Consider the following 24585-nt stretch of genomic DNA (forward strand, 5'->3'; position numbering starts at 1 on the left):
TTTCCTTCAAGGAAGGGTGTTCCCCTGTAGAAACGAAGTACATCCATCAAGGTCTGGGAATCAGCACTGATGCATTCCTGCTGTGTCTAATCCTTGGACCCATTCAAGTTCCACCAGTTGTCCTAATAATGACCTTTATGGCAGAAAATGCAGCTCGGGGTCACTCATTGCATTTAGTATCAGAGCCCCTTTAGACTCGTTCAGTCTGGTACAATTCCTGTCTTTCAGGATCTTGAGGCTTAAAGATTACAGGCCAGTATTCTGTAGAGTGTCCTCAGTTTGGGCCTCTCTGATGTTTCCTCAGGATTAGATTCAGGTTCTGACCTTTGGGCAGGGAGCTACTACGGCTGGGCTCGCACTGCATGCTGTCAGGCGGTGCATGGCATCCACTTGTCCCGTTGCTGGTTTCACTTTGGTCACTTGAGTAAGGTGGTATCTGCCAGTCTTTATGTTGTGAAGTTAGTTTTTTTGCCCTCTGTACTTAATAAGTACTTTTATTTGTTAATTACTAATTTTTACTTAATTATTTTATTTTTTTATTTATTTTTTAAAGATTTTATTTATTTATTTGACAGAGAGATAGCGAGAGCAGGAACACAAGCAGGGGAGTGGGAGAGGGAGAAGCAGGCTTCCCGCGGAGCAGGGAGCCCAGTGCGGGGCTCAATCCCAGGACCCCGGGATCATGACCTGAGCCGAAGGCAGACGCTTAAAGACTGAGCCACCCAGGTGCCCCATACTTAATTATTTTAATGAGTATCGAGGAGCTCTGAAATATATACATATTTTGTTCCTCATCAAACTGTGGACCCATGGTTTCCTGTTTTATTTAAGGGCTAACTCAGTACTATCCTTATTTATTTTAATGTTCAAATGGTCTTAGTTTGGCTGGCTGGAGCTCCTTCAGGAGGTTGGCTTCTGTGTTTTTTTGGGATGTTCCTTTTACTCTGTAAGCTTGTCTTTGTTCTCTGGGCACAGTGATGTCCGGGCGTATCTTTGTGTTTATTCAACCCCAGCTCTGGAATCAGTCCTTTCTCCAAGGTGCCCCAGTTATTTTTAGTAGGGAATGGTGTACTTTTCTTCTTTAATTTTTTTCTGTGAAGAGAGTTTACTTTAAAACTACAAATGTCACTGTCTTGTACCAGTTTTCCTCCTGTGGGTATTTGTAACTCTGCTCCAGAAACTGGAGGTGATAGGGTATGGGGAGTGATCCCGCTGAGAGTGAGGAGAACCAGTGGTAGAGTCCAGACCCACCCCCTTGGCACGAATTCGCACCATGAGTGCATCCTCGTGTCTCTGACCTGGGTTCTTCAGGGGTACAGTGGAAGGACCGGAGTGGATTCTGATCGAGGCCAGTCCCGGGGCTCTCTGTCTCGTCACGGCTGTTTGCACTTGGCACATCAGATTACCCCACGCCCGTCTGGGGAGAAGCTGCTGGTGGGGAGGAGTCGTGTCTTCTTCATGCCTTTGCTCCTTGTTTATTTAATTGAGTTTGTACAAAGTTACTGCCTGTCTGTTTGGCGAATCTGATTGTCCACAGCTGGGCTTCTTGTAGGAATAGCGATGTGTAGTTGCAAAGGGAAGTTCCTTGACTGTGGAAGCCACATGCTCCCCGCGCCCTCCCCTCCGTGCGGAGCCCCGGTTTTCTCGGCAGCATTTTATCTGAGTAGCCTGCCTTCATTAACCTCTCATCTTGGCCCTCTGAAGGCTCAATAGACTCTTGAAAACAGGACAGAGGCACTGTGCTAGTTCCCACTGCATTTTTGTGGGTCCTTTGCCATTCTGATGAATGACCCATCTCCAGGAGAATCTTTGGCTGCTTCTACCAGTTGGCTCGTTCTGCAGTGGTTGAATCAGAAACATCAGAAAAATAAATGCCATGTGAGCGGTCATTGTTTAGCTAGGCAGCTCGTGGGTGGGGAACCCATGTACCTGAGCATAAACGTGTGTGTGTCTCTGTTTGTCTTTCTAGAAGGTCTGGCTCCCCTCACCTTTACTTCTTCATTCCTGACTCTTATTTCATTGTTAATACAGAATATAAGCAAAGGTGCAGATTCACAGCCTGAAGGAGAAGGCAGCCGTCCATCCATGGACTTATTTAAGGCCATCTTTGCCAGCTCATCTGATGAGAAGTCCTCATCCTCTGAGGATGAGCAAGGTGACAGCGAGGATGATCAGGCAGGTCCTGGGGAGGCTGACTTCAAAAGCTCCCAAGAGACTGACTCGGTGGAAACCTCATCTGTGGCACGCGGTACATGGATACTTTAGATTTGGGGATCTAAAGAAGAAAATGAGGGTGTCTATAGAGAAGCTGCTTCTTTGTTTAGTGTGCAGTTCTTTTTTTTTTTAATTTAAGTTCAGTTAGCCAACGTATAGTACATCATTAGTCTCAGAAGTAGCGTCAGCAATTTCTCAGTTGCGTGTAACACCCAGTGCTCATCACATCACGTTAGTGTGCAGTTCTAACCCAGGATAATTAGCAAGCAATGATGTTTTAATCTTTTACATTTTTAATTGTGGCATCAGATATAAATTTCTGGTGTATTTTTAGGATAGCTGTGTTTGATAATATTGATTTTCCTTACCCTAGTTGAGAAGAATTTAAAACTAGTAAAATTTTTGTTTAAAAAATAGATTTTTTTTTTTTGACCTGGTTGATGATGAGGTGCTAGGATTATTGGCAGCATTTGGTCCTGAGGAATACAGGGGCTCTTCCCCGAGCCGTGAGTTTTGGCACAGAAAAGGAGGCCCTTTGGCGCTTGCAAGGGTCAGAGGCTTTTCAGATGCTTGGGTGGGTGGACAGAATTTTCCATCTCAGCCTTTGGGTGGTCTGTAATCCCTGTCAGTCTGTGGTGGACTTGGGTATAATATTTTTAGTGTCTTTAACCAGAAAGTTGCAAAGAGATACAAAATATTGTTTAGTCTTAGGTGATTCACAAATGCCTATTTCCTATTTCTGTGGGGGGAAAAAAGCCACCCAACTTATTTTTTATTTCAAAGTGATATATACTTGAATTGTTAAAGTTTAAAAATACAGAAATGTAGAAAGCTTAAGTCCCTTGGAATCCCACTTCCCTGAGATAAACATTGTTAATACTTTGATGCATATTTTTCCATACTTTTTGCATTTTTCTTTCCACTCTCTGAAAACATATTACTCTGTTTAAAAAATGAGATTATTACTGTGAATATGGTAATTTGTTTATATTCAGCTTTTCCCCTCTTTGATAATTTATTTAGAGTGAAATTAAACTTTCTGAGCTGGGACATAGTCTTAGATCCCCGTTGGTAAGTTTTTCTTCTTCTCAGAGGATATCTTTCCTTGAGGACATCTTTCAACCCTTCAGGTCTCAGTGAGGTGATCCCGAGCACGTGCTATACACACCCTGTGTTGCAGCCCCTAGTACACTTGGTTGCAGGTGGCCCGTGTGACTGACTTCCCAGCTCAGATGTCCACGAGGTTGGAGGTCAGGTTTACATGCTCACTGCTGTATCCTTAGCGCCTGGCGTGAGCTAGTTAAGCAAAGTGGTGAAGAAAAGCATGCATTATCTGGTGGCAACAGGTATTAATTGAAGAATCAAACACATTAGTATTAGTATAATATTATTTACTATTAATATAAATAGAATTAATACCCTGGTGTTTTTCAGCTAGCGAGCCGGCACCCCAGGAGCCCGCACCTTCCTTCCCGATACAAAAGCTGCAGATAGATGAAAGAGAACCCTTCGGCCCACGGCTGCCTCCCGTCTTCTGCCCCAGTGAGTTGAGAGCTCCTTGGTTCACCCATTTGTATCAGCACCAGTGTCTCCCCTGAGCTGTGACAACTCTAACCATGTTATCACCTCTACCTGTCTAATCCAACATGAGGCCAACCACATACATACAGTTGACCCTGAGCAAGGCAGGATTTAGGGGCGCCAACACCATGCACAGTCGAAAATCTGCATATAACTTTTGACTCCCCCCAAAACTTAATTACTATAGCCTACTGTGGACCGGATTCCTTACTCATCACATACACAATTGGTTAACACTTCTTATGTATGTTATATGTATTATGTACTGTATTCTTACAGTAAAGTAAGCTAAAGAGAAAAGCCAATGTTGTTAAGAAAATCACAAGGAAGAGAAAATACATGTACAGTACTGTGCTTACTGAAAAAAATTCACACATAGTGGCTCTGTGTAGACTCGTGTTGTTCAGGGTTCACTGTATATACATCTGTTTCTGGTTTATTTGTTCTTAGCCCCATTTTGAATCTCACCACTTCCACAGAGTGCCTAAATGATAGTTGTTGCTTTATAGCCTCCGAGACCTTGCAACTTTTTTTCTTTCTAACACTCAGATACGTACATTAGAGTCCTGAGCGTCTCAGATGTCACTTCGAGAAATAAAAAAAAGTAAAAATCTAGGACACAGAGATGGGTGAGGAATTGCAGGGAGAAAGGTATTCAGAGACTTTTTTATAGTTTGGCTAATGTAGCAAATAAAGTAAAAGTAGTTCTTTCAGAAGTAAACACAGTCCATCCTCCTCCCCCAGTATCAGTCAACAACGTCTTAAAACTGACATCTCGTTAAAATGTTTAGACTGGCCTATCCTCTCCTTGAAGGCCAGGTTAGCAAACATCTGATAACCTGGCCCAGGTATATAGATGACATAATTCTATTATTTACTTTATAGTTTCCTATAGCACCCACATATAAATATTGTTTTAGTTAGTAAAGCCAGTCTTCAAAGAGGTGATAAAAAAAGTGTGAGGTTTTGAAAAATTGCAGTGAATGTATTTCTGATTTGCTCTAGTTATTCAGATCTTCAGCTTAAAATAAGTGTTTCAACATCTAAAAGCTAAGTTATTTATGCCCATTTCTCAGACCATCTTTGATAGCCTTAATTTTGTCTATGGGTTATCAAGGGGAAATGGTTTTTCAAAAACGAGCATTAAAAAAAAAAGTTTGGGGAGGTCAGATTTTAAAATACCTGACCAAACGATGGGACTGGAGAGTTACAGGCACCTGCTCCCTGGGTTTGGAAATATCCATGCTTCTGAAACACCTCTCCCTTAGGTGGAAAAAGCTGATGATCTACCCTGCTTCTACTGTTGTTAATTTTTGCTGATTTGGTTACCTGGAAATTAATGCCCTACGAAAACATTTTGTTCAGCATTTGGAGGTGGAGAATTCAGGCATATGCCACTTGTTTGGTCATTTTTAATGACAACATACATTGTGTTGTTTTGATGCTAGTTTTCTAGGGCTTCAGTTTATAAGACAAATTCACATATAATGTGCTTTCATAAAGGGAGGAGTTGACATTTATGTGCCAGATTCTAGGCTATGGGATTCACGTGCCTGGTTCCATCCAGTCCTCTATGTCCCTGAGAGAACAGGGAGTCTTACTGTCTCTATTCATAGATGGGGAGACTGAGGCTTGGAGAAGTAGAGCAATGAACCCCTGCTGGCAACCTCAGCTGAGGTTCAGACTCTGTCTCTGAGCTTGCCCGAGGATATTAAATTGCAAAAGGCTTGTGCAATCTGGTCCACTTTTATCTTCATCTGACTCATCTAGCCAATAAGGCTGTGGCAAGATACTGGTTGGATCACACAGGTCGAGTATTGAGGTTTCTGGCAGTTTCTAAATATAGAGCTACCAGGTGACATGCTAATCCATTTGTTTATCAGTGAGGCAGGGCAGGAGTTCTGCCCTAATGTTAAACATTCCACCTACGTCAACGCGTTCCCAGTTCAATAATTTAGTCTTTCTTTTCCCCAGCAGTTCACGTGTGCATTACGTTTGCGTTTCAGATGTTCGTCAGACACTTGAGGCACCTCACAAAGAGAAACATAAAAAAAACAAAGAAAAACACAAGACCAAGAAGGAGCACAGACGGAGGAAAGAGAAGGTGAGTACCTTCTGGGTGTCCCAGGACCGGATGCAGGCTCTGGTGTCCCTGCTTCTGTCCTGCAGACAAGCCCCGCCCCCCTCGGGGCATGTGGGCCTCTGCACACTTGGGCAGAAATGTTGACATTCATGTAAGCCTTCAATTTTCAAGAACTTTCAGACAGAATATTTTAATTATTCAGTTGTACTTAGAACAGTTCTTTTGTGAACATTAAAAAGGCAAAAAAGGGGGCACCCGGGGGGGCTCAGTTGTTGAGCGCCTGCCTTCGGCTCAGGTCATGATCCCAGGGTCCTGGGATCGAGCCCCCCATCGGGCTCCCTGCTCCACGGGAAGCCTGCTTCTCCCTCTCCCACTCCCCCTGCTTGTGTTCCTGCTCTCGCTGTGTCTCTCTCTGTCAAATAAATAAATAAAATCTTTAAAAAAAAAAAAAAAAAAAGGTAGGCAAAAAGGACATTGAAGTACTTTAGAGTAATGGTTGAATATTAAATAATAGAATAGTATTAATTGGCTATTCATTCAATATTAGATGAAGATATTGTTTTGAACATTTTTTCTCCACGACGTGGTCATCATTACAGAGATTTGGGTCCATAGCTTGCTACTTGAGGTAAGGGAAAGTTGAAGGAGTAGTGTGTGCTCCCACCCTGATACCCCTGATCCCGTGATCCGTGTGTTTCCAGCGATGGCACAGGCTTTTAATTCGGTTAATGTGAGTGTTGGGTCCCAGAGTGCTCTGGGCAGTGGTGGAATGGATGACAAACAACTCCATGATTGGCTACCTGACAGAAAGGATTCCTGAGCTTGGAAGATGATGAAAGTTCTGTTGTGGTGACAGGGGAAGAAATGTGCTGCCAGGTTGAAAACCAAATTCATTTGTTTCTTACCAATGTATCTGCTCTTCTCTGACCTTCTACTCGTTTCTTTGTTGTGCTTTTCCACCGTGCTTGTCATCCTGATAGGTAGTTGATCACATACGCCTAATGACATGGACCATCGAGGTCATGGGAGGTGGCAGGGGTCACCTGGGATAAGATGGGGGCTAAGTGGCAAGATGGCATGCTGCCCGCATCTGCCTGGTTCTGCTGTGTCTGCGCTGGAGGACCCGTTCTGAGTGTGCGGGGTGGAGAGTGCGCACAGCTGTGTGCCCTGGGCTGTCCCATAGGAGGCTCATTCCAAATGAGGTGTTTTGTCTTTGTTTTTGAATGACCCCAGCAACCAAATGCCTCCTTAGCCTGTCATCATAGGAATCAGGGAGGGAAACACCCATTTGTGCCCCCCCACACCCACCCTTGCCTCACTATTCTTTTTCAGAAAAAGAAGCACCGGAAGCACAAACACAAAGGCAAGCAAAAGAATAAAAAATCAGAGAAGAGTAGTAGTTCTGAGAATACGGACAGCAGCGACAGCCAGAGTGATGAAGAGGGGCCTGCAGACCTGTCACCCCAGGAACTGCTCAGAAGGTAGGGAGTGGGGCATGGTGGTTTTCAGAAACCCTCCAGAGGCTTGTTGGAATCTTGATGTAGTTGCTGAGAGGCAGATGTCAGAAATGATAAATTTGTATATTGACTAGGCTTTTTAGAAGTTCACTTTTTACTTACACAAGTAATATGTGAATATATTATCATTGTGAAAATTCAAACCTTACAGATAAAGCTTCAAGTGGTCCTCGAGCAGTTTCCCAAACCTCTCTCTCTAGCAACCTCTGCCGTCAGCTTCATGTGTAACTTTCAAGACTTTTTTGTTCAGTCTTTCTCATAAACACATACACACACACAAACATATGTACACACGTTTTGTTGCTGCACATTTTAAAAATAAATAATACAATTTTATGTAGCATAAATCTATGGAGTATGAACATGTAGAATGAAGAAATACTGCCAAATTATTTCCGGAAGTGTCTGTATCCATTTTACCTTGTTACTACATCAATTACAAACAATTCAGAAATGTTTGCCAGCACGATGGGCCTTCGAAGAATGGCATCTCACTTTTAATTTGTATTTCTGGGACTAGTAATGAGGTTGAGTGGCTGGAGGACAGCCTTTGCCCATGTGCTCGCTTCTGAGTAGCTTGCTCACATTCTTTGCACAGTGTTCTGTTTTCTGTTACATTGTTTTACTTGTTTCAGTCAAGTAAGGTAGTATTTTGCTGATTTTTAGGAATTAAAAAAGGATAATTCTGGATATGAATCCCTTGTGTTTTAGTGTGTTACCTATCATGTGACTTTTAATTATCTTTGTTGTACAGAAGCTCTAATTTTTGATGCCCTCAGTTTTACCAATGGTTGGGGGGGGTATGTTTTATAATTTTGTCTCCTAAAGGTCTTCCCTAACCCAAGAGTTTATATATGTTTATGAGCTATTCTGCTTTTATAGTTTTGTTTTTGTTTAATCTGTTTGGATTTTTTGGTTTTGTTTTTTGTGAACAGAGTGGGGTAGGCCTCTAGCTTACCTTTCTCCAAATGGATAGCTAGTTGTATTAGTCAGGGGAGTGAACTAGCTCCATGAAGCTCCCCACATCCCCACAGTGGAGCATAAAGAAAACCAGGGTACTGCCCTGCTGGCTCAGTCGGTAGAGCACGCGACTCTTGATCTCAGGGTTGTGAGTTTGAGCCCCACATTGGGTGTAGCAAGTACTTAAAATAAATTAATATTTTAAATTAATTAAAATGAATAAATTAATTAATTAGAAAAAAGAAAAGAAAACCAAGAAAGGTACTCAGGACCCCAGTTTGTTCTGCTTCAGTGCACGGACCTCCTAGGAGGGGATGGGTGGAGGGTGGCATTGGGGGTGGTTGTGGTCCTGCCTGGATATCACGGTCTTCACTGCTGCATGGCCTGGTCACCACAGGGCTGGGAAAGGGAAGTCCAGCTGCGGGCTCAGGATGAAGGGGGAGAGGCGGGGGTGAGCACTCCATGTCAGCCCTATGCGCCGAACCAGCTCATTAACGGTAGAGTAGCTTGGTCGTGTCCTCAGTCCCTGTGCGGGCCTGCTCCTCCATTCTCCACTCTGGTTTCTTTCTTTCTTTTTATTTATTTATTTTTTTGAGAAAGAGAGCGTGAGAGAGCATGAGCAGGGGGAGGAGCAGAGGGAGAGGGAGAAGCTGACTCCCCACTGAGCATGGACCCCAATGCATGGCTCAATCCCAGGACCCCAGGATCATGACCTGAGCTGAAGGCAGACACTTAACCCACTGAGCCACCCAGGTGCTCCTCTTCTCTGGTTTCTTAGCCATTTGGTACTGTTCTGTCCACGCTGTTTTAATTACTCTGACCTCGTAAGCATATCTTGCCATCTGGAAATACAAGTGCCACCCATTATTCTTTTCCATTTACTTCTTCAGAATGGACAATACATCTCATGATTTCATGATTCAAAAATACAAAGGAGATGAGCATTTCAGTTTCATCCCGAGCCTCCTGAAGTGGCTGTGCCCACTCCTGTTTCCCTGTCCTCCTGCACACCAGTATGATGGGGGGGACAGGGGAGGAGCACACCCCAGGCATGGCTCATATCATCCACATGCACCCCTGTGAGGCAGACACCTGGGCCCCCCCCGTCTTCATAGGTGGGACAGGGAAGTTAGGTCACGTGGCCAGGCCCACGGAACCTCACCAACACCTGAGGCCCTCACCCTTGAGCATTTGGGGCCATCTGATGAGTCATTCCTGCAGGGGAAGCCCATCAGTGCCCATTTGGAGGGCATGGTGGGAGGGCCGGAGCAGGGGCTTGCTGTGGGCACCGTGCAGCAGTCGGAAAACATGGGCACACAGCTCTGCACTGATTGGATCTAAAACTTACCATCAGGAGACCCAAGGCTGCAGAACAGTGTATACAGGTGGTGCTGTTGATGTTAAAATGTTGTCCTCAGGCCTTTGGGTTTCCCTGCGTGCACACGCATGTACATCCTTGCCTAGGAAGAGGGCTGGAGGGGTTCTTACACCCCTGAGAGCATCTCTCTCCAAGGAAGGGAGGGGCAGAAGTGTGGAGTGCATTTATCTGACCCTTGTGGTTGCTACAGGTAGTCCCCACTGCTCCTCACCCCAAGCTCCTAGGTTCTCCCCTGGGAGCCTGGAGGGCCCTCCATCCTCTGTGTCTCGCTCCCCTCTGTGCATTGCCTGTCTGCACCCATCTTCTAGGAGGGGTGGCAGGAGGCTCACGACCACCGGGGCTCGTTTGCATTCCCAGCACCTGGCTTGGAGTGTCACTCTTGGTAAGGGCCCTGGTACTTCTCTTCTGGGACCGTGCAGTTTGGTTCTGGTGGAATCGCAGTTGGCTGCCTCCACCCCCTTCCCCCGAGACACCGGTCTACTTCCTGTTTCTATCAGTTTGTCTTGCCCATTCTAGAATTTCATAGACATAGAATCATATGGTTTAGTAAACGCTGTAGTGCACACACATACTTATATGCGCACAGACCATAAGCTTCCAGCTGCGTGCATTATCGCTGCCTGATCAAGGGATACCCCAGCACCCCACAGCCACTCGTGTCTCCTCCCACTTAGCATGCCTGCCCCCATTCCCACAGGTAACCCCTCTGCTGGCCTCTGTCACCATTGATTAGCGCTTGGACTTGGAGAAGGACTCTTGCCTTGGCCACATGATTCTGGCAGCAGCAGCTGGCTCGCCCTCATTGCTGTGGAGTAACCCTTTATGGGACCACAGAATATTCATCTCTTCCGTTGTTGGGGACATCTGGTTTTCCACTTTGGGGCTGTTGAGCAAGGATCTAGAGGCAGTGTGGCCCAGCTCTACTCGATGAATGCCCTTGTGTCCGTGAAGCCGAGATTTAAGACTGTCAGCTTAGGAGCTTTTGGCCCTGGAACAAACATGTTTGTTTTGTTTTGTTTTGTTTTCAGTTCCTTCCCAGCGGTCCTACATGAGATAGGTGAAACCAGGATTAGAACTTGCTTTTATAAACAGGTCCTAATATGAAGTGTGGGGTGTGAGTCTCCCTGTGTGTTCTGGGGGCAACAGAGAAGCATATTAAGAAGGCAGATTAAATGATGCTTTCATAGTTTGCGGTCATCCTCTGTGTTCTGTGGGTATACGTGTGCCACTGGGACTTGGGGAGGTCTGGCATGCTCGGCTCCCACGGAGATGTCTGGCTTTCCAGTTCTTACCTAATTGTCCTTCTTTCTCCTTTATTTCCTTTTCCAGGCTGAAAAGTCTTCCGCTAAGGAGGCAGTAATTGAATTCTACCCTGGCCTGTCCCAGTCCCAGGTCTCCTCCATGATGGAAGCTCATCGACTGCTCGCTTAATACATTGTACAGATTGTATTTATATGTAAATTCATGCTGTAAAATAATTTTTAAAACCTTGACATTTCAAAGGCTGCCTTGGAAGGTTGCAGAAATTGATTTCTATTTTTAACTTCAGTTAGTGTCAGAGGAAATAATTCAGACTGTACAGTTTAATTAAAATGGAATTTTTCTATTTTCTTCTTGATTTTTTATTTCCTGAAACTTTTAAAAAGAAATGAAAAGTGAAAGGTTTTCTCTGATTTTGCGCATGAAGAAAGCTGAGTCCAGATAAGCACAGTTGGACTTAATTAAGGACTTGTAAGAGAGAAGGACGTGGTTGTTTCCCCATTCCTCAGGCACCGGGCTCCTGCCTCTCCTCGTGCATGGTGGTGGCCAGGAGCCCAATGGGCGGTCCAGTGCCAGGATCCTTGCAGGTGGCCTCAGCCTTTTAGGGTGGATGTCACCAAAGTGTCCCAGTCTCCGAGACCAAGCGCCAGAGAGTGTGCACCCACAGCCCAGGTCACACAGGCTCCAGGTCCTTGCTCTGCAGCCCTGGGTCCCCGCTCAGGAGCTGCCTCATCATCACTGATGAGACCTTGAGAAAAGTTGCAGGGGTTCAAAGTGACAGCATAGAAAGATCAGAAGGATTTCCAAAGTAGAAAGAAGGAAGAAAACCGCTTCTACTTCTACCATCCAGAGATGATAACCCTTAGTATTTGGGAATATCCACCTTTTTTTTTTTTTTTAAGATTTTATTTATTAGAGAGAGAGCTACAGAGGGAGAGGGAGAAGCAGGCTCCCCGCTGAGCAGGGAGCCCGACTGGGGACTCATCCCAGGACCCTGGGATCAGGACCGGAGCGGAAGGCAGAGGCTTAACCAACTGAGCCACCCAAGCGACCCCCACCCAGTCTTTTTCTATCGGTGGGGCTGCTACCCGACTAGAGGTGACATTTGTTCTCTGTCATTGACATTGTGACAGATACTTCATGCTCTTATATATTGTGTGTCCCCACTCCCAACAGCTGCATCTGAATTCATTCAGGGCCCATTCTGTAAGTCAGTGACCATTTCTCTGTTGACAAGAGTGAGTTGGCCAGGAGCCCCTGCACAGGCAGAGGGCACACAGAAATCGTCCCGGGAGAGGGAGCCAGGAAGACCCAAAAGGAGGCTGCAGGGATGGGGCTGCTGGTTTCGCCCGCTTGGCCTCAGTTCTTTTGTGTCCAGGCTCAAGCCCCGTTTTTCTGGGAGTAAGCGCGCCCCACGTGGAGCGGAGGCAGGGAGATCGCAGCGCCCGCGGAGGGCACGTCAGTTCCTGGAAGCGGCCGCAGGGCGCAGGCGCGCGGGGCCACCGTTCGCGGCCGGGCCCGGGTGCTGGGTGCCCGCCACCGTTCGCGGCCCGGCCTGGGTGCTGGGTGCCGGCCACCAGCAGGCCAGGCTCCGAGATGGCCTCCCAGGCGCCGTCTGCCCCCTGCTCCCCAGAATGCCTGGACGAGGACGGGAAGACAGTGTCCCAGCTGCGTAGCGTGCAGCTGCCCTCGGTCCTCTCCAGCGACCTTGAGCAACTGTTCCATAAACTGCCCGGCACGGCTCTGATCAGGGCCTATGGCCGCTTCAAGCTGTCGACGTTGGAGGCACGCCAGGACGGGCTGCTGGCTCCCTTGGACCCGCTGGAGGTCAGCAGGGACTCACCACCACCCCAGGAGCACCCGAAGCCTGAGAAGAAGTTCTGGGGCGACCAGGAAACCCTCTCCAAGGTCAGACTACGGGGGTGGGGTGAGGAACGCAGACTTGAACCCCGTACGTGGGGAGGTCGCAGTGAACGGGCTAAGGAGAGCCGTGGGGAGCCACTTGGTTTTGCCAGCCCGCCCTCCCCCCCGTGAAGCCTCTGGGCTGTTGTCTCTGGGAAAACAAGGCTGTCCTGGGGGAGGATAGTGTTTCAAAGTGGGGGATCCTGACCCCACCCAGACTGTGATTTCTGGCCGAGCCTCCCAAACGTCCCCATGGTGACATCCCCAAGTGCATACCCCAGGGTCAGTGAAGGAGCCCTCCGTACCCATGAAACAGTTTGCTCCAGAAACAACAGAAAAACTAGAAGAATGAAAAGAAAAACAAAAAACACAAAACAACCCCCCCCTCCCAAAAAAAACCCTATCAACACTACTTTGTTTTCTCTGTGATACTTGAGAAACATTGCATTAAAACAAAGGCTGGTGACCAGGAGTAGGAAATAATCTGTGAACAGAGAGAATTCCTGGGGATGAAGAAGGATTTCCTAACCAAAATCCTCCATGGAGGCTTTAAAATCAGAGCAGAGAACTGAAACAAAATTAGAATACAAAGCTCATGGGATACTCTGAGACCCAAAGAACAAATATAAAGGATCGATGACCGTGAGAGAAAAGGTAATGTGTGCCTGAGAGATCCAGAAGAGCTGATCTATACAGAGGAGGTGTTGGAGAGGAAGAGGAAGCAGGGGGAGGAAAGAAAGATAGAGAAGGAAGCAGGGAAGACAGTCTCTCTGGGCTGAGGAAGACAGTGGTGCTCCCTTGGAAAGAGCCAGTCCAGTTCAGTGCAAGACTGCAGGCAAATATAGCCCATCTTTAGTGAATGCCTGAGTTGCAAGGGTAGGAGCAAGGTGTGCATACAGACCACGGATGGAAAAGCCTGCGATCAGCTTGAGGTGCTTGACTTCCTGGCCAGCCCTCAGAACACCTGGGAGCAGAGCCCACAGCGAGGATTGCTGATTGGCTCTGTGATCTCTTCCAGAAAAGTGTGTGTCAGCGCTTTTAGTCATATTTATTCTGATTTTTTTTTAAGTAAAAAAAAAATTTTTTTAAAGGTTTTATTTATTCATTTGAGACACAGAGATACAGACAGAGAGAGCATGAGCAGGGGGAGAAGCAGAGGGAGAGGGAGAAGCAGGTTCCCCGCTGAGCCAGGAGCCCGACATGGGGCTCGATCCCAGAACCCTGGGATCATGACCTGAGCCGAAGGCTCAGCAGTTTCATGGGTACGGAGGGCTCCTTCACTGACCCTGGGGTATGCTTAACCATCTGAGCCACCCAGGTGCCCCTGATTTTTTTTAAAGTAAAATTAAAGGAGAGCACAGAAATTTTCAATAGAACATCCCCAAGATTCAAATTCAATAGATTTAAAATGTTCTGCTTTTTTTTTTTTTAATAGGTCTCCCTAGCATAGCAACCTTGTCCCCCCATTTCTTCTCTACAGAGGCAAGAAATGTTTCTAGTTTCTTCTGTAGTTTTACAGAGATAAATTATGCATTTCCCAGCACATACATGTATATATCCCCCCCTTTTTTTTTACACAAATGGAAGCATACCTTAGACCCCTTATGCACCTAGTTTTAAATTTTTTACTTAGCATATTTTAGAGAGCTTTCCATATCATAAAGAAGCAACTTCCTTGTTCTTTTTTACCGGTAGTATCCCACTGGCTGGCCATCTTCTGGTGACTTTAACCAGTCTCCTGTGGATGCACATTCAGGTGGCTTATTATTTTTTTTGACCTAAAGTTTTTATGACCCATGAAGATGACAGAAGTTGAGAAGGTCTGTAACTTCTCCCAGAGGAAAGTTTCTGACCTAAGAATTCTCTACCTGCCCAAACTGCTGATCCCCAACAAAGGCAACAGAAAGACATTTTCTTCAGACCTGCAAAGACTCAGAAATGATGCTTCTCTATGAGCACAAAGTTACTCAGGGGAGCACTCCAGCAAACAGAAAAAAAGAAAAAAAAATCTCCCTCTGCCCCCCCCCCCAGCTTTCTCCCTCGCTCTCTCAAATAAATAAATAAAATCTTTTAAAAAAATCCAAATGAAGCACTTCAGTAAAACAAAGAGCAGTTTAGAATAAACAGAGGGGACCAATGACTGAAAACAATACACTCTGGTTAACGTGGTTGTGTAGCTCAATGAAAATGTTAACAAATGATCTTTTAAAATGAAGGTGCAGGCGCCTGGGTGGCTCAGTCGTTAAGCGGCTGCCTTCGGCTGGGGTCATGATCCCAGAGTCCTGGGATCGAGCCCCACATCGAGCCCCACATCGGGCTCCCTGCTCAGCAGGAAGCCTGCTTCTCCCTCTCCCATTCTCCCTGCTTGTGTTCCTGCTCTCACTGTCTCTGTCAAATAAATAAATAAATAAAATCTTAAAATAATAAATAAAAAATAAAATGAAGGTGCACAATGCAAAACTAATCATGTTCCAGATGATTTCATTGAAGTCTTTGAGATGGTTTGTTAAAGCACATTCTCAAGAGATAATGTTTCATTCCTGGTGTTTATTTAATGCACACTCACACAGGGATGTGTCACAATATTTTAAAAATAATTGGCTCAAGACCCCCCTTCCCCCCACACCAGTCTCGACCCGTGGCTTCCGGGCGCATTTAAGATGAAGTTCAGAGATCTGACCATGACTTTGCAGGCCATTTCGCAAATGGCTCATCTCGCTGTTGTCCCCCTTCCCTGTGACCTGCGGACATCCAGCTTGTACCGCCCCCGCCCCGGGAAGGGCGCCCCGCGGCCCAGGGTGCATGCGCAGCAGCCCGCTCACTTGCCTCTGGCCCTGAGCTGGCCCTGCGTGCTGGCTGTCGGACCGCCGCGCGCCACCTCCGCCGGCCGGCGGGGGCAGAAGCCTGTTCAGCCCCCGCCCCGCCCACGCGCACGGGGACTCTCGCTCCCCGCTTGGGGTCTTTGCCCCTCGGTTCCGGCCAGCCCTGCAGCACCTAGATCAAGGCCTGACGAGTCTATGACATATTTATTGATCAAGGGAAGGAACGCTATATATATATAAAAGAACTGATTTTTGCTTGTTGTTTTTACAAAAATTGGACTGTCCTCTATATGCCATTTTTGTTAGTGCCTCCAAAGACGTGTCTGTGTATTTGGAACGTCTCTCCGCAGCGCCTCGGGGTCCCTTTCCCTAATGAACCCCAAAGTACTATGCCCAGAAAAAACTCGGAACGGGCGTCCCCAGAAAGGATGATGGGGTTGAGGGATACGCCCCCGCACCCCTGTTCCTGCTGATCTGTTTGGCCATAATTAAGCTCTGTTTTTGCCAGGCGAGAACAAAGACCAAGGAGTTTGGCCTGGAGACCGAGGCAGCTGCAGAATGGGGAGCTGGGGGCGTCTCGGGCACCCACGACAAGGGGTAGCGTCCCGGGGAGGCGGCTGGTTCCCCAGGGCTGCTGGATGCCCCGGGGCCCGCCGCCCGCCAGGCTTGCCTACCTCCCCTGGTGGCCGGGACCCCGGGCGGGGTGGCCGATTCCCTGTCCTACCTCTCTGCGCTCCCAGGAGGCGGAGAATGCCTCCTTCCCCGCATCCCCACACCCCTGCGCTCCTCCCCCTCCCCCCCCCCAACCCCGGTCCTCACACCTCCCCTCATCCCTGCACCTACTGCTGAGCCTGCCTCACTCTAGCCTGGTCCCCCCATCCACAGTCCCTGCACCTCCGCACTCCCTGGGGCAGTGCCCCAAACCCTGGTTACTGTGTCCCGCATGCCCTCGCGTTCTTCACACTCCCACAGCAGGGCATCCCCACATCCCTGACACACACCCCAGCCTGACACACATCCCCTGCACGCCATGGGGGGGTGGGTAGTAGACCATTTCAGCCTTGCTCCTTCTATCTCCCTCCCTTTTAAAAATATTGCTTTATTGAGGTGTAATTCACATATCATACAATTCACCCATATAAAGTCTGGGGTTTAGCGCATTCGCAGAGATCTGCAACTAGCGACACATCACTGTAGAACATTTCATCGTCTGGAAAAGAAGCCCCATACTCATTAGCAGTCAGTCCCCATTTCTCCTCAAGCGATCCTCCCAGCTCTAGCCAACTATTGATTTGGTCTCTGTCCCTATAAAGTTGCTTATTCTAGACCTTTCCTAGAAAGAGAATCAAACAGCATGTGGTCTTTTGTGACTGGCTCCTTTTCCTTAGTATAATGTTTTCGAGGTTCATCCATGTTGCAGGATGTACTAGTACTTTATTTATTTAAAAGTACATATATATGCGTATAATAAATACATGTTATATGTATTATAAATAGACTTTAGAGCAGTTTTCGGTTCACAGCAAAGCTGAGCAGAAGATGGAGAGATTTCTTGTATATCCCCTACCTCCACACATGCATGGCCTTATTATCAACACGCTCCACTAAATTAAATATTTAAAACAATTGATGATCCTACAATGATACCCAAAGTCCACAGTTTCACTCTGCGTGTTGTACATTGTATGGCTTTGGACAAATGTATACTGACATGTACAGTCATTATGTTATCATGCAGAGTAGTTGCATTGTCCTAAAAGTCCTCTGTGCTCTGCCTGTTCTCTCTCCAAACCTCCCAACCCCTGGTAACCACTGATCTCTTTACTGTCTTTATAGTTTCCAGAATGCCATCTATCTGGATGCATATAGTATGTGGTCTTTTCAGACTGGCTTCTTTCACTAGTAATTTCATTAGTAATCTGAAATCTACTAATGAATGTACTGAGTCTACTAAATCTTTCATTAGTAATGTGAATTTAAGTTTCCTGAATGTTTTTTTTCATGACTCATGTGTCTTTTCATGGCTTGGTAGCTCATTTACTTTTAGCACTGAATAATATCCCATTATTTGGATGTACCATAGTTTATTTATCCATTCACCTACCAAAGGACATCTTCAGGTTTTTCAAGGTTACTTCCAAGCTCTGGCAATAGTGGATAAAGCTGTAAAAAACATCCGTGTGCAGGTTTTTGTGCGGACATAAGTTTTAAGCTCCTTTGGATAAATACCAAGGAGTATGATTGCTGGATTGTATGTTAAGAGTATGTTTAGTTTTATAAGACACCGTCAAACTGTCTTCAAAAGTACCTGCACCATTTTGCATCCCCGCCAGCAATGAATGAGAGTTCCTGTGTCTCCACATGTTTGCCAACATTTGGTATTGATAGTGTTCCAGATTTTGGCCTTTAAATATGTGTGTATTGGTATCTTACTGTTGTTTTAATTTGCAAACCCCTGCTGACAAATGATGTGGAAAATCTTTTCACATGCTTATTTGCCACCCATATATCTTTTTTGGTGAGGTGTCTGTTAAGGTCTTGGCTCATTTTTTAAATTGGGTTGTTTATTTTCTTATTAAGATATGACAATTTTGCACTTGATCTTAGCCAAAAGGCCGAGAAGTGATAAGCTTTGACAATTTTGGATGATAATCCTTTATCACATGTGTCTCTTGCAAATGTTTTCTCCCAGTCTGTGGTTTATCTCTCATTCTCTTGACATTGTCTTTCAAAGAGCAAAGTTTTAAATTATTATGAAGTCCAGCTCATCAATTATTACTTCCATGGATTGTGCTTTTGGCATTGTATCTAAAGAGTCATTGCCCCACCCAAGATCACCTAGATCTTCTAGATTATTATCTAGGAGTTTTTTTCAATTTGCATTTTACATTTAGGTCTGTGATCCATCTTGAGTTTTTGTGAAGGATGTAAGGTGGATGTTTAGATTTAGTTTTTTGCATGTGGATATCCAATTGTTCCGGCACCATTTGTTGAAAGACTGTCATTTCTCCATTGTATTGACTTTGCTCCTTTATCAAAGAGCAGTTGATTTTATTTATGTGGATCTATTTCTAGACTTTCTATTCTGTTCCACTGATCTATTTCTCTATTCTTTCACTAATACTACACTGTCTTGATCACTATATCTTTATAGTAAGTCTTGAAGTTGTGTGGTGTCAGTATTTTGTTCTTCTCCTGGATCTTTTGCCTCTCCATGCAAACTTTATAATCACTTTGTCGATATCCGCAAAATAACTTGCTGGGATTTTCATTGGGATTACATTGAATCCATAGATCAAGTTGGGAAGAACGGACATCTTGGCAATATTGAGTCTTCTTATCCATGAACATGGACTATATCTCCATTTATTTAATTCTTTGATTTTGTTCATCAGAGTTTTGTAGTTTTCCTCATATAGCTCTTATACATATTTTGTTAGATATATGCCTAAATATTTAATTTTGTGTGGTACAAATGTAAATAATACCGTTTTTAATTTAAAATTCCGCTTGTTTGGGACACCTGGATGGCTCAGTCAGTTAAGCGTCTGCCTTCAGCTCAGGTCATGATCCCAGGGTCCTGGGGTGGAGCCTCGCATTGGGATCCCTGCTTAGCGGGGAGTCTGCTTCTCCCTCTGCCCCTCCCCCTGCTCATGTTCCCTTTCTTTCTCTCTGTCTCTCAAATAAATAAATAAAATCTTTTAAAAAGATAAAATTCCACTTGTTCATTTCTGGCTTAGCAAAAAGTGATTGATTTTTGTATTTTATATTAACCTTGTATTCTGCAGTCTTGCCAAAACTGCTATTAGTTCCAGGAGTTTTTGTTGATTCCTTTGGATTTTCTACATAGGTGCTAATGTCATCTGTGCATTAAGACAGGTTTGTTTCTTCCTTCCCGATCTTAAACCTCTTATATCCTTTTCTTGTCTTATTGCATGAGCTGGAAGTTCCAGTACAATGTTGAAAAAGAGTGGTGAGAGGGAAAGTCTTTGCCTGTACCTGATCTTAGTGGAAAGACTGAGCTTCTCATCATTAAGTATGATGTTAACTGTAGGTTTTTTGTAGATAGTCTTTGGCAAACTGAGAAGTTCCCCTCTATTTCTAATTCGCTGAGAGTTATCATAAATGGCTATTGGATTTTGTCAAATGCTTTTTCTGCACCTATTGATATAGTCATGTGATTTTTCTTTTTTAGCTTACTGATGTGATGAATTACATTAATTCATCATCAACATTAATTCATTACTCAAAATCAATAATTGATTTTTGAGTAATGAAGTAGCCTTGCATACCTGGGATAAATCCCGCTTGGTGATGATGTATAATTCTTTCTATACATTGTCGGATTTAATTTGCTGATATTTGTTGAGGATTTTTACATCTATGTTCATGAGAGATATTGGTCTGTGGTTTTCTTTTCTTATAAATGTCTTTATCTGGTTTTGGTGTTAGGGTAATGCTAGCCTCACAGAATGAGTTAGGAAGTAGTCCCTCTGCTTCTATCCTCTAAAAGAGATTGTAGAGAATTGGTATAATTTTTTCCATAAAGGTTTGGTAGAATTCACCAGTGAACACATCTGGGTCTGGAGCTTTCTGTTTTGGAAGGTAATTAGTTACTATTTCAATTTCTTCATAAACACCTATCCAGAGTGTCTATTTTTTCTTGTGTGACTTTTGCCAAATTGTGTCTTTCAAGGAATTAGTCCATTTCATTTCAAATTTGAAATTAGTCCATTTCATTTCAGGTGATTAAATTTGTGGAAATAGAATTATTCATAATATTCCTTGACTATCTTTTTAATGTCCATAGAATCTTTCATTTCTGATATTAGTATTATGTTATCTCTTTTTTTTTCTTAGTTAGCCTGGCTAGAGGCTTATCAATTTTACTGATTTTTAAAAAGAATTTATTTATTTATTTGAGAGAGAGAACATGAGTGGTGGGGAGGGGCAGAAGGAGAGGGAGAGGCAAACTTCCTGCTGAGCAGGGAGCCCGATCCAGGGCCCGATCCCAGGACCTTGAGATCATGACCTGAGCTGAAGGCAGATGCTTAACCAACTAAGCCACCCAGGCATCCCTTTATTGATCTTTAAAAGTACAGTTTTTGGGTTCATTGATTTTCACTGTCAATTTCCTGTTTTCAGTTTCATTGGCTTATGCTCTAATTCTCACTGTTTCTTTTCTTCTGTATACTTTGGATTTAATTTGCTCTTCTTTTTCTATTTTCCTAAAGTGGAGGTTTAGATGATTGATTTTAAATTCTTCTTCTTTTTTTATATACACATTCAATGTTGTAAATATCTAAGCACTTCTTTCACTGCATCCCACAAATTTTGATATCATATTTTAATTTTGTTAGGTTCAAAATATTTAAAAACTTCTCTTGAGACTTCTTCTTTGACCCCTGTGTTATTTATAAGTGTGTTGTTAGGGGTGCCTGGGTGGCTCAGTCAGTTAAGTGTCTGATTCTTGGACTCAGTTCAGGTCTTGATCTCAGGGTAGTTAGTTCAAGCCCTGCATTGCGCTCCATGCTGGACATGGAGCCTACTTAAAAAAAAAAAAAAAAAAAGACATGTGTTACTCTCCATGTATTTTGATATTTTCCAGTCATCTTTCTGTTATTGATTTCTAATTTAATTCCCTTGTGTTCTGAGAGCAGACATTGTATGATTTCTGTTTTTTTTGTTGTTGTTGTTAAGGTGTGTTTTATGGCCTAGAATGTGGTCTTTCTTGGTAAATGTTTCATATGAATTTGAGAAGAATGTTTATTCTGCTGTTGTTGGATGAAGTAGTCTGTACATTCAGTTGACTGATGGGGTGTTGAGTTCTGCTATATCCTTGTTAATTTTCTGCCCGCTGGATCTGGTCCTTTCTCATAGAGGGAAGTCTTCAACCATGATAGTGGACTCATCTATTTCTCTTTGCAATTTTATTTTATTTTAAAGATTTTATTTATTTATTTGACAGAGAGAGACACAGCGAGAGAGGGAACACAAGCAGGGGGAGTGGGAGAGGGAGAAGCAGGCTTCCCGCGGAGCAGGGAGCCCGATGTGGGGCTCGATCCCAGGACCCTGGGATCATGACCCAAGCTGAAGGCAGTCGCTTAACCAACTGAGCCACCCAGGCACCCCAACATTTTTTTTTTAAAGAGCGAGAGAGAGGATAAGTGCAAGTGGGGGAAGGGGCAGAGAGAGACTCTCAAGCAAACTCCCTGCTGAGTGTGGAGCCTGATGTGGGACTCCATCTCATGACCCTGAGATCATGACCTGAGCTGAAATCAAGAGTCAGATGCTTAACCAACTGAGCCACCCAGGCACCCCTACTTTTAATCTGTATGTGTCTTTATATCTAAAGTGGGTTTCTTGTAGACAACATATCATTGGGTCCTGTTTTCTCATCTACTCTGACAATTTTTCATTTAATTGGTGCATTTAGACCATTCAAAGTGATTATTGATATAGTTGGATGAATATCCACCATATTTGTTACTGTTTCCTATTTGTTGCCCTTGTTTTTTATTCCTATTTTTGTCTTCCGCTCTTCTACCTTTTGTGGCTTTAACTGAACATTCCATGTGATTCCATTTTCTCTCCTTTCTTAACATATCAGATACACTTTTTTTTTTCTTTTCTTAGTGGTTGCCCAAGAATTTGCAATATACATTTACAGTTAATTCAAGTCCACTTTCAAACAACATTATACTACTTCAAGGGTAGTGTCAGTAACTTAAAATATTTCTAATTCCTCCCTCATGTCCATTGTATCATTGGTGTCATTCATTTGTGTGTGTGTGTGTGTGTGTGTATATATATAATATAATTAACATGATTATATATATACACACATAATATAATATATACATAATCATGTTAATTATATAATATATAATATATTGTTGCTATTATAAGAATATATATTATATGTAACATATTATATATAATACATTGTTGCTATTTTTTACATTGTTGCTATTATTATTTTGAAGAAACTATTGTCTGTTAGATCAATTAAGAATAAGAACAAAGTTTTTATTTTACCTTCACTTATTCCTTCTTTGGTGCTCTCCTTGCTTTGTGTAGATCTGAGTTTCTGACCTATATAAGTTTCCTCCTCTCTAAAGAACTTTTAACATTTTTTGCAAGGCAGATCTATTGGTAACAAAGTTTCCTCAATTTTTGTTTGTCTGAGAAAATATTTGTCCTTCACTTTTTTTTAAAAAAGATTTTATTTATTTATTTGACAAAGAGAGACACAGAGAGAGAGAGGGAACATAAGCAGGGGGAGTGGGAGAAGGAGAAGCAGGCCTCCTGGGGAGCAGGGAGCCCAATGTGGGGCTTGATCCCAGGACCCTGGAATGAGCCGAAGGCAGATGCTTAATGACTGAGCAACCCAGGTGCCCCTGTCCTTCACTTTTGAAGGATAATTTTGCAGGATACAAATTTGTAGGTTGGTGGGTTTTTTCCCTCCTAATACTTTAAATATTTCACTATAGTCTCTTCTTATTTACATGGTTTCTGAGAAGGTGGGTGTGATTCTTATCTTTGCTCCTTTATAGGTAAGGCGTTTTTCCTCTAGCTTCTTTCAAGAATGTCCTTTTATCTTTGATTTTCTGGATCTTTAAAATTATATACTAGGTGTAGATTTTTTTTTCATTTATCCTGTTTGGTGTTCTCTGAGCTTCCTAGATCTGTGGTTTGGCATATGAAATTAATCTGGGGGGACTTCTCAATCATTATTGTTTCAAATATTTCTCTTCCATTTTCTCGTCTCCTTCTGGTGTTTTCATTATGCATATATTACACGATTGTAGTTCTCCCACAGTTCTGGCAAATTCTGTTCCATTTCTTTAAGTCTTTTTTTTTTTTCCTGTTTGCTTTTCAGTTTTGGAGGTTTCTATTGATATATCCTCAAGCTCAGAGATTCTTTCCTTAGCCATGTCTAGTCTAATAATGAACACATCAAAGATACTCTTTATCTGTTATAGTGTTTTTGATCTGTAGCATTTCTTTTTGGTTCTTTCTTTGAATTTCCATCTCTGCTTACATTGCATACTGTCTACCACATTCATTAGAGCCCTTAGCATATTAACCACAGGTGTTTTAAGTTCCTGGTCTGATAATTCCAACATCCTTGCCATATCTGGGTCTGGTTTTGTTGTTGGGTTTGCGCTTTCTCTTCAAGCTACGTTTTCTGCCTCTTAGGATTGTACTTTTTTTTTTTTCTTGATAGCCAGACATGACGTACTGGGTAAAAGGAACAGCTGTAAATAAGCTGTAGTAATGTGATGCTAACGTGTAGGGGGCGGAGAAGGTCTATAGTCCTATGACTAGGTCTCAGTCTTTTAGTGGGCCTCTGCCTCAGAGGGGTGAACTTCACAGGTGCTTTTAAAGTCTGCACCCTCTGCCCCCCACTCTGAGGTTAGGTGGGATTGGAAGGCTAGAGTGGCCATCTGGGTGTTTCCCTCCTCCCATGTGGAAGGCCAGAGCTGGCTAGGGTTGGGTATTTCCTTTCCCCCAGGTCAGTTAGGCTCTGATAAAATCCCATCAGGGTTATGCTCTGGCTAAATAGTTTCTCCTGACAGCCGAGCTTGTTAGGTACAACACAATGCTGCTGTGGAATATTTCAAAGTGATTCTTTCCCAACCCTCTCCCAGCCAGAAGCATGAGGGGATTTTTCTCTGATCTTCACTGTGAGGATGAGGTCCACTACTGGAGGTAATGCTAACATGAATGTGGGGGCCCCTCATGGCTGGGTCCCCCTGGAATTTTTTTTTTTAATTCTTATGTTAATCCCCATACATTACATCATTAGTTTTAGATGAAGTGTTCCATGATTCATTGTTTGCGTATAACACCCAGTGCTCCATG

The 24585-nt window shown here is 44.0% G+C and overlaps 2 protein-coding genes across 3 annotated transcripts in view; both read left to right on the forward strand.

The window, feature by feature from the left end:
* Positions 1–11343, forward strand: part of GPATCH1 (G-patch domain containing 1) — a 44969-nt gene extending 33626 nt beyond the window's left edge. For both annotated transcript variants that reach the window (XM_081806681.1, XM_081806682.1), the window contains exons 16-20: positions 2032–2248; positions 3649–3756; positions 5802–5899; positions 7211–7359; positions 11063–11343. In XM_081806681.1, coding sequence (XP_081662807.1) covers positions 2032–2248; positions 3649–3756; positions 5802–5899; positions 7211–7359; positions 11063–11093 — 603 coding nt within the window. In that variant the 3' untranslated portion in view covers positions 11094–11343. The remainder of the gene's footprint in view (positions 1–2031; positions 2249–3648; positions 3757–5801; positions 5900–7210; positions 7360–11062) is intronic.
* Positions 11344–12467: 1124 nt separating this feature from the next.
* Positions 12468–24585, forward strand: part of WDR88 (WD repeat domain 88) — a 44606-nt gene continuing 32488 nt past the window's right edge. Inside the window, exon 1 of the mRNA XM_081806683.1 lies at positions 12468–12901. Coding sequence (XP_081662809.1) covers positions 12590–12901 — 312 coding nt within the window. The 5' untranslated portion in view covers positions 12468–12589. The remainder of the gene's footprint in view (positions 12902–24585) is intronic.

This window comes from Leptonychotes weddellii, chromosome 16 (genome assembly GCF_054177405.1).
Source record: "Leptonychotes weddellii isolate Sample4059 chromosome 16, ASM5417740v2, whole genome shotgun sequence".
NCBI classification, from domain to species: domain Eukaryota; kingdom Metazoa; phylum Chordata; class Mammalia; order Carnivora; family Phocidae; genus Leptonychotes; species Leptonychotes weddellii.